Source organism: Phaethon aethereus (genome assembly GCF_964289735.1).
Source record: "Phaethon aethereus genome assembly, chromosome: 1".
Taxonomy (NCBI): Eukaryota; Metazoa; Chordata; class Aves; order Phaethontiformes; family Phaethontidae; genus Phaethon; species Phaethon aethereus.
Window position 1 is genome coordinate 220,767,822 of NC_138575.1, and position 10,415 is coordinate 220,778,236.

General features: G+C 51.0%; 1 protein-coding gene across 1 annotated transcript; it reads right to left on the reverse strand.

Moving 5' to 3' along the window:
* Positions 1 to 221: 221 nt before the first annotated feature.
* KLHL35 (kelch like family member 35) lies at positions 222 to 6,406 on the reverse strand (the record flags this gene model as incomplete). The annotated part of the gene is made up of 6 exons (XM_082007249.1): positions 222 to 410; positions 1,250 to 1,438; positions 2,098 to 2,286; positions 2,781 to 2,899; positions 3,470 to 3,654; positions 5,517 to 6,406. The coding sequence occupies 6 exons, from the start codon at positions 6,404 to 6,406 to the stop codon at positions 222 to 224; spliced, it is 1,761 nt and encodes a 586-aa protein (XP_081863375.1).
* Positions 6,407 to 10,415: the final 4,009 nt, after the last annotated feature.

A 10,415-nucleotide genomic window follows, 5' to 3' on the forward strand; every position in this document is an offset into this window, starting at 1 on the left:
ACCCTTTCATCCTCTTGCCTAGATCAGCATCAAAACCTCTGGCATCATCAAACCAGGAAAAGCAAAACAGAGGCTGCTCAGGGGCTGGCCGGAGCACATCGTCTTCAGTGGCTTGTATTGCCCTTCCCTGCAAAAAGGTGAGACGTCTGTCCACGTGCTGGGTGGCCACTGCCTCAAGGGGAGGTTCTGGGTGGGAGGTGGACGCAGTTGGAGCCCCGTGGTCATCTGTTCATGTGCTGCAGGATGGTCACGCAGCCGTGATAACTGGTACAGCGCTGCAGCGGCGGCTGCTGCTCCACGCTCCCTGTTACCGGGTCGAAAGTGAACGCTTTGTCCGTGCCTTCCCCGTTCTCATCTCGACCACCCAGGATGTAAATCTTCCCTCCGCATACCGTCAGGCCACAGCTCTCCTGGAAAGCAGAAAGAAAGCCCGAGAGTTGAGGAACAAGCCCTCCGGCTTTAGGCAACGGGGCTGAGCAGGGGGGTGAGTCATTGCAATGGACTCAACTCCCACCTGCCCAGCCATAGGGGGTGAAAGTAGACAAGGTACGTGATGTCTGGCACTCCGGGAGCTGAATTCTTACTGTTTCAGTAGGCGTTTAGGCACGTGAAGTGCCTCAAGCCAATGATGGGACTGTTGCTGTTTCTGGCAGTCCCCCAGGCACAGCACAGACTCACAGGCACACCAAGAGCCCGGCGAGCTAGTGAGCACCTCCATGTGAAGGTCACTTATAAGGGTACACTGACATGGGCATTTTAATTCGGATCGGGGTGAGCTGTGCCCCATCATTCCTCTTCACTGTGCCATCATGGCTCACAGTGCAGCATGGCTTTGGAGTGCCAAACCATGATGACACTAAACCAAGATACGCCACCACCAGTCCATGTTCAATCCACAGACCAGACCAGAGCCAGTATAACCCTCACCCTGAAACACATAGTGTGGAGAACAGGTCCTCAACACCAATGGTTACACCCTACAGATCCACTCCTTTGGCATTAGTAGCAAGTATAGACACAGCCTCAGCCAGAAAACTTGGGTTTGCTGTGAGAGAGACATCCACCAGGCAGTATGGACACTGATGGTGAATATGAATACATTTGAGTTGCTCTACAGAGGTCAGGTTTGCATGCTCAGGGCCAAACCCACAGGATATTTTCATTGCATTCAATCTCAGCAAAACACAGATGGCTGCATTTGTTCCATAGGGGGAAGGCTCAGAGCTTCTTCCCTAAATCTCTTCCTTACCAGAGGTCCAGGGAGGGTGGCCACTTCTCTCCAGCTGTCTTTCCTTGGATCGTAACTGAAGATTTTACTGAGAAGTCCACCTACAACATAAATTATGTTGTCCAAGCAGACAGCACTGATGCACCTCTGGTAAAAGGGGGTGCGAGACAAGAGCGTCCACTTGTTGTCCTCTGGATCGTAACACTGGACCTGGGAGGAGAAACGCAGCTATGGGAACATGAATTCACCACATCTCCCTGCTTGGATGAAGGTGCTAATCACTAGAAATAAAAGTTCATGGGGACAGAAACGTGGAGGGGAGCTTCGATACCCAGAGACCAATGCAATGAGCAAAGGGATGAGAGGTTCTAGCATTCCCTCTTGCATCCAAGTCTCCCAGACAAACTGCAAGTCTCCAGGGTGGCTGTCCTTGACCCAGACAGCGCATGGCTGAGTGTTGGGGCTGAGAAGCAATGATGGCTCTTCCTGCAGCTCAGGACACCAGAAGCATCATCTCTGGCTGGCAGAGGTCTTCTCCAGGCCGTTACGACTGTTGCTACTTAACTGAAGTGAATGCCCACAGTGTTGGAGTTTTGTTCCTGTGGTGCCTCATGGCTGACCAGGCTTCAGAGCAGAACAGGCTCTACTGAAGCCATGCCTACTGTACTGTTAACTCTTGACAAATTCTCCCTTTGCTCCCTCCGTCTCATTTAAATTTATAACTTCTCATTTTATGATAAGGGAGCCTTCACTAGTTCTCAAAAAATAAAAAGGCTCCCTTGTAGCTTAAGGACAACCCATTTCCCTCCATGTTCCCTGGCAAACCTTGTTTTTTAGGTCTCTGTCCATTCTTGATGCCCCAGCAATACCTTGTCTGTGTTAGCGGTGTCATCCACAGCACCGCCAAGCACATAGATCTTGTTCAGGCAGGAGACCACAGCCGCCGAGCTCACAGCTTGAGGTAGCGGGGCCAGGGTTGACCAACTGTTGGAGAAGGTGTCATAGCACTCCACACTGGAGAGGCGATAAAAACCATCAAAGCCTCCCACAGCATAGATCTGTCACAAAAGGAGCAAAGCAAGCTGATTAGAAACTCATGGCCTCACCTAATGGGAGACACTGTCACAGCGTATATGAGGGGAGGCTAGGACTTGGCCAGAAGAACAGACATCAAGCCACAGGAAAACCTTGAGGTTGGACTAGATGACCTTTAATGGTGCCTTCCAACCCAAACCAGTCTATGATTCTGTGAAACACCCCACGCTGTATAGCTTTCACCCAAAGACTTTAACACAGCTACCTGCAGAAGTCTTGCACATCCCACGGTAGATCTTATTGCTACAACTTCAATTTGTGGCCACTTCAGGTGACAACACACACCCAACTGAAACAATGGCATCTTGATTATGTACTAGTTGTTCTCCCATCAAAACCATCTCTAAATGACCCAGAAGACAAATGCATACGGACAGTTTCTCATTGTACTAGGCAGCAGGAGAAGTGGGAGATAGTGCTCTACATGGTTTCTTCCAAAATTCAGACCATTGCTAACCTTGCCCTGAAGTGTTGCCATTTTGTGCCTCCATCGGCCTTTCTGCAGACAAGCAACCTTGATCCAAACGTTCAGCTGGGAGCTCAGCACCCAAACATCATTGCTGCTGATGTGTCCTCCTGAAAAACAGAGGGATAGAGGGCTGGTGTGATCCCAAGGACAGCCACATCACCTCCTTACACCACAATATTGCATAGTTTCTCCATGCAATGGAACAACTTAGGCCATGGGTTATGGCCATGCAAATTTAGCTGCCCAAGGGAGCTGAGTACCCTCTGGACTTCAAAGCACTTGTTACACGGCTCCATCGCTTACACAGAACTCATCTGACTGATAGGTATTATATTTTAAGTGAGGGACAGGCAGGAGACTCTGTTGTTTTAGGAAACCTGTCTGAGAGCACACACCAAAACCAGCTTGTTCCACAGCTGAACACTTTTGACAGATACCCAACAGGAGGCAAAGTTCTTTTTAATCCTGCTATCTTCCTCCTCAAAGGTGAAATTGTTCCTTGGGACAGAAAAATCCAAACCACCTAAGGATAAACTTCACCAAGAAGTGACTTTGCTCTGAAGCTGGGATGCATATGAATGAGTCCTAGTGAACAGTCCTGAGGAGTGGCTGTCCAAGCAGAGGTCACGCTGTTAACTTGCAACCAGGAAGGGACCGTCTGGTCCAAGGTATCTCACCTGATATGTACACATCGTTCTTCAGTGTGCAGGCAGCAAACTCTGACTTGGTGTAGCCAGGCACGCTGGAGAGGGCTGTCCACTGCCTGCTCTTTGGGTGGTAGAGGTCCGTGAATGGCAGCTTCAGAAGGCCTTTCTTATCACAGCCCCCAATGACAATGATGACTTCTGCCAGCTCCATGAACCTAGACCATGAAAGGCATGGGTAAGTCCTTGGGCCAGGCTACTCCTTTCCATCATCTCTCCCATTCTATCTATCTGGGACATTGGCAGCACAGTCCACTAGATAGGGCAAGGTTCTCTCCTGCATCAGATACTGATTTTCTGGGCAAAGCATTTCACCCCTGCACATATCCTTTTGTCTGCATGATCAAATCAAAGGCACCTCCCAGCTTGGGTGGGAAGGGGTCCAAACTGCATAAGGAAAGAAAATGGGAATGACCTTTAAAAGTCTTTCGTGAGATTGCCTCCTGCCACTCACCCCCCCTGCTTCCAGCACAATCAAACCTAATCCTCACGGCACAGCCACGAGCGTGGAAAGCCGTTCCTGGCAGCCCGCCTGCCACAAGCTCTCTGCCTGGAGAGAGAAGTGTTTCCAGGAAATCTCTCCCTCTCCAGCCCTCGTTGCAGTGCGCAGATGAGGCAGACGGCAGGGGAAGGAAAAACCTGCCAGCTAGTAGGTGGCAAGAGAGGAACGGCTCTGCAGGAGGTAGGGGAGAGGAAGGAGGAGGGTGAACGAGGATTTGAAAGGCTTGATCCAATCCCCAGCTCTGCCATGGTTTGTGCAGCCTGAGACAATTCACTTAAGACCAAAGCTGTGAAAGGAGGGAGGTAAAATGCAGATGCTAAGGGGTGGCATTTATCCCCAGTGAGTTTTAGCTGTTTGCATCCTTGAGGAGGTCACCATGGACCCTGTTATCGAGCAGTCCTGTACATAATGGCCCATTGCGGTATTCAGCACAGAGAGGATGTGTCAAACTATCTCTTCCACCTGACACAAATGTGCCCTAAATGCCAGGCTGAGACTTTTGAGAAGTACTGGGGCAACCTCCATCCTTTTGCCCAGGACATGGTGCTGGGCAGCAAAAAAACCTGTGCTCCTTGAGCCAAAGAGCACAAGAACGTGGCCCTGCAGCCCCATGGTCATAGGTGTCCTCTGGAAACGGATGGGAAACCTTGCAACCAACTCGGTTTGATATGGCAACCCACCCCAGAGCAGAGATGTCCATCAGCACTCTTACCGAGCACACCCTAAGAGTTATATGGGACCATGAAGAAAGAGCAGAGGCTTAAAATGTGTCAAATGCAAACTTCAGTCACAAAAAGCTGCAGGTTTCCACCCACACTCATCCCCAGAAACTGCTGTTTTCTTTGCATCCTTTTTACGCTGGCAGCTGCCTAGGACAGCATCTCTTCATCTTGCTGTTCACCAATAAATCAATGGAAAGAAAACAAAAAAATTTAAAAATTGGGGCATGCCCAGGTAGCCACCTGGACAGTAACTGTTTTTTTTCCCCCTCGGACATTAATTCCTGACCCGCAGCAAAGTCTTTGAGCTAGGCACCACGCTGATGGCCAGGAGGACTGAGACCTGTCCAAGCCTTCCTACTAGCAGACAGCTTGGAGAAGGTGAGAGAGAGACCAAAAGAGGTGAAAAGAGAGCAGACCAGTGGCAGAGCTGGGAATGGAAAACAGGTCTCAACCCAGTGCTCTACTTATTGGTAAAAACAAACAGAAATAAAGAGCTACAAACACCCTTTCCTGCCCATAGTCTGGACACATATCTGGATAACAGCATTGCACACCCAGAGCACTTCTGGCCAACAGAAAAAAAAAGTGTCACATGCATTAGTATAAATTTCACAGGAATCTTTTAAGCCAGGAAAACATCTCCAATGTCTCCATTTTGGAAACAGGGAGGCCAAAAGAGAAACAACGGGAGGGAGAAAAAAAAGAAAAAGAAGAAAACAGCCCAAGAACCCCTCTCAAACTTTAAGATCCATCAACTTAGGCCATGCAGGTCTAGGGAAGAAGACCTCTGTTTTACCTTCTGGGCCTTGATCGCAAAGAGCTGACCTCATTCCCAAGGATGTAATACTTGCGGGCTTCATGCAGTAGAGGAATGCACTCCTTTGAGTCCTGGATGAGTCCATCCATTTCCACCTTCTCCAGGAAGTAGGTGGGATCAAGCAGGGGCAGACGCACATGCTCAAGGAGGTCCTTCAAGGCTCCTTTCCTGGCAGGTATGTCATGCCGTACCCAGCGCATGACTGCTTCAAAGACCACTTCCTCCTTGGGGACCACCAGCTGCTCATCAGACAGATATTCAACCAGCTCCTTCACACCCATCTCCAGGAACTCTTCATGGCACGACACCTCCACAAAACACTCCAGCATGAACCTCTTGCTCTTTTCTGTCAGGGACGCAATGGAAAATGAATCGGCAAACTTCATGATACCCAAACAATTGCATGGGTGAAGCTGGCCTTCAAGGAAGGTGACACAAGCATCTCTGAGCTTGGAGATCTGCAGCAAGTCAGACAGTTCCAAGATGCTTTCAACATTGTCCTCCTGAATGATGATGTTCCCCCCATACATATAGTCGAGAAGGAGAGACATGGTAGAAGCAGAAATCTTCTGGATGTTAATGATATCCTGGTGGCCTTCCTTGAGTTTGCCACCAAACATGGCCCGGAAATATGTGCTGTTGGCTGACAAAGTGGCACGGTGACAGGGGAATTCTTGTCCATCAATTAACAGCACCACGTCTGTGAAGATGCCACTCTGCCGGTAGGAGTTTAGTGTCTGGAGGATTTGCTCAGCATGGCAGGATCCACTGCAGAGCTTCATGTGCAGCTTTTCTTTGCTCGGGTCCCGTGTCACATTTTCCAGGCTGCTCGTCCTGAAACTTGATTCTTCTTTCATCATTCGATGCATCCTGATTGGGAAGCAGTAAAGGAGGCAAGAGAACAGTATACTATTAAAATACCTGACCACGATGTCCAACACCATCATGATTTCTGCATCTTTCTCAGTGCCATGAGGAAGTACAGATTCTAGTCAAAATTTAGTCAGACTCTGACCCTTCATCCACACAGGAGTCATCCTCAGTAACCAACATTTCCTCCAAACCACAGCACAGTGATGGGCATTAGGATATTTCCAATCCAAGCGCCTCCTGGTAGACCAATTTCTTCTGCATTTATAAGATGTTTCTTCTAAGGCAATTGCCTTGCCCAACCTCTGCTGTACTAACACCTTGACACTCTTTCCTTTCTTTCTGACATCTCACAGCTCTTATAAACTGCAAGTACTCCATGGTACAGCCCAGCTGGGAGCAATGCAGTGTTTAAACTTTCTTTATCCACCGTGTTTCCCCAGATGTCTTATTCCAGGCAAAAATCCAGAGGTACAAATGTGAGACTGAGGTTTGCCAAAGGTAGCTATGACACGACCTGCCCAAAAGCAGAGGAGATGTCTACCTCTGACATACCTTTCTGCTCGATTTGTTCTCCAAGAAGATTTAAAATCTTTCCTTAAAGGACCTCATAAAGTAATTGCAAAAAATAGCAGACTTCTCTCATTCGATCTGTAACGGTTCACAGTTCACACTGACAGCGTGAGCGGCATGACCCATCCCGTAGGATAAGGAAAGTCATGTGCTCAGCCTGGAGGCTGCAAATAGCTGCACATCCAGAAGGGTGATCCCTGCCCAAGTGGGGGGCAGGCAGCCAGATCACCTGTAAAGAGGAACCCCTGGGAAGAAGGGCCTCTGCCTGCAGAGGTGGGGTCTGAAAAGCGGAGGAGCATTGAAATAATGACATGAATTGACTATCTGTGGCAATGGTGAGCGAATCAAAGACCCCAACCCCTCAACTACCGCCTCGACCGTCCTAGACCCACTAGCAGGTTGGATCTACCCCGTTTCCTCCACTCCTCCACAAAAAACCTGCCCTGACCCTTCACTGTTGCACAGACCCAGATGCTGGGAGGAAGAGCGAGGAGGGGGTTGAACCTGAGCCTCCCATGCTTGCCCCACTGCTCCCACCAGCTGGATGTTAAATCAAAGGGGCACAGCAATGCCACCACCTGCATTTTAAAAGCACGGCAGGGAATCAGCACCACTCCTTGAGGGGGGTGCCAGTGAGGGCAGTCAGCAGAGGACTCCTGATCACATCTTCTACCGCGGCCATGCAGGTTTTAGATTGTTTTTCTGAGGCTCTGTAACAGCAAAGAGCCTGGCGGGGGGCTCAGACTCTGGGCACCCTAAGTCAGGCTCTGGAACATCTCACCATGAGCCTCCAGCGGGAGCACAAGTCCCCACTGGGGTGACACGTTACCGGACATCAGCGGCTTTGTGGCATCCACACACTCCTCTGCAGGAAGGAGGTAACACATGCTTTGAGGAGGATTACCTTGAATTTCTCGTGAGTCAAAATCCCTGTCACATCTCTAGCCTTCCATCTCTTTTCCTACACCTGCGTCTCCCAGACAGCCTTTGTGTCTGGCCACAGACCCCAAAGGTGCTCAGATTCCCCCACCTCTCACCTCCTGGCCGCACCTGCAGCGGGGTAGCCGTGAGCAGGACAACCAACTCTAGTCCTGAGGACCCTCACCCCACCGGTCCAAGAAAGTGTCACCGTATCCTTTGTGCCTCCTGAATCGCCCAGCAACGGGGAAACATCTCTGCCCATGCCACAGGGGAGCTGCGGAGACCTAAAGGGCAGTGAAGCAGCATGACAAGCCCTAACCAAATATCTAAGAAATCCCGTGGGACTGGGTGAAGGCTCTAAACGCCCCAAACGCCACTGACGGGTACTCAGGGCTGTCTACAGAAGGGAACCGCTGTCGGTCGGTTCAAAGCGATTTACAGAAGTTACAACAAAGGCAGCTCTTTAGAGATGCCTTTGCAAAAAGCACGTCAGACCCCACATTTTGCCAACACACGCGGTTCCAGCCGAGAAAGACAAACACTCCCACAGCCTCGCTTCTCTTCCTGATCCGCAGGCGTTTCCGACCCGTCGGGGTCACACACGGCACAGCACTGGGAAGAAACAGCTCGGGCTGACCTCCTTACAAAGAGACAACCCCTCTCCCTCCCCAGTTAATCCAAATGCCTTTCTCCAGCTCACATCCCCCTCATCTACCCAGGAGACAAATGATGCTAACAGCAGGGAAAGAACGGGTTTGCCCCGTTGCCCTCACCCATGCACACTCCTCTCTGGGTCACCCTCTCCATCCAAGTGTCACGCAGCAGCAAGTGCTGTGGGTTTGCTGTGTTGTTTTTTTTTTTCTTCAAACCTCCCCAACTGCTAGTGCAAGAAGTCCAACGTTACCTGGCCCACAGGTTGTGTCCTTCAGGTGGGACCTAGCAACGACTCAGCTTCCCTCTCAGAGAGCTCCCATCCACGTCGGGGCTCTGCGAGAAGACAGGTCCCCTCTGCAAAACACGCTCAGCCTTTCTCCAGCAATGCTTGGGGAAGCACAAAAGCATCCCCTTTATCCTCACTGCCAGAGAGGTGGGGGAGAAATCTGCTTTTGTTTCTCCTGAATGACATGCCAGGGAGCTACAGGGCATTAGCCATGCAGCTGTCAATAACAGCCAGCCAGGGAGGAGCCAGGACCCAGGGAAAACCCATCGCAGCTCAGGGAAAATATATCACACCAGGGCAGCTTAAGAGGCCCGAGCCATCTGGAGAGCAAACTGAGGTCCAGGTGGGACGATTCCTTTGAGAGAGACTCCGTCTCGCTGGAAACCACACTAAAGCCGATAAATAAAATACAGCTCCGTGAGCAAAACGACGCCCAGGGCAGGGATGGACTGGGTCAGGGAGGGGAGTGGCAGTCCCCCTCATTAACGTGTGATAATTAGGTAATTAGGTCCTTGAGGATAATGAGGACAGAAGGGGAGGTTTGCCCCGTGTGGTTTTCTGCACCCTCCCCTGCAACTTGACCCCAGTTGTTGGCTGAATTTGTAAATGCTCGTAGCAGAGATCAAAGCAGCCCTGGGGAAGCTCCACGAAGTAACCCTTGTGTTGAAGATTGCCAAACCCCCCAGCCTGATGCAGCCAGCCTTCCCTCCACTGCCAAGCATGGCTTTGAACAACTTGTCTTATTCCACGCTAGACAGAAGAGAAATATGAATCGCCTTTCTGCGGGGCACCACTGCCGCGTTTGCTGGCGGGCTCCTCTCTGCTCCTCTCCCATCGCTGGGATGCAGGGCACAAGCTGGCATCCTGCTTGCTCCCAGCATTTGCATATGAATCACTGACAACCTGGAAGGTTTCAGTGGTTTCCCAGCCTGCGCAGTGGGCTGGGAGGGTTGGGGGATTTGCTCTTAGGACCTTCCCCCTGACAGTGTTGGCACTGCCAGGCTGCACCAACAAGGGGTGCAACCATGTCTGCACGCGGATGGAGCTAGAGGTGGCTGGGAGTGGGTCGTCAGGACACATGGCAGCACGGGACCGATACTGCCCCATGGGACGCCACAAAAAGGATTCCAGAGTGTTGGGAACCCCTTCAGCAAGCTTGCAAAGCTGTCATCTCCTTGCAGCCATAAAGCATGGGGCGACCAACCTGTTCAAAACCAACCCCCAGCTTCCAGCAGCATGTGCAGCCCTGAGAGGGGACAGGGACCAGCTACTAAGGGTTGTAAACACACAAGGTGGCCACAATGAGAAGGCTTTGCAGGGTGCAGCTGTCCCCACGTCCATGCCAAGCCGCCGATCACACAGATTTCTACGGCCAGACTGCACTTGGCCCTGGATCTCTCCAGGCGATGCCACCGTGCCCCAAAGCAGCTGTCACTGTGCAAAGGCCACTCTACAACCCACGTTTGTGGCCTTTTTGCCCGAAACAGGGCACTAAATACCCCACAGAGGTGCAAGAGGATGGGCAGGTGTTCAAAAGGGGTGTCTGCTGGGAAGCACCAGAGGAAGGATATCTT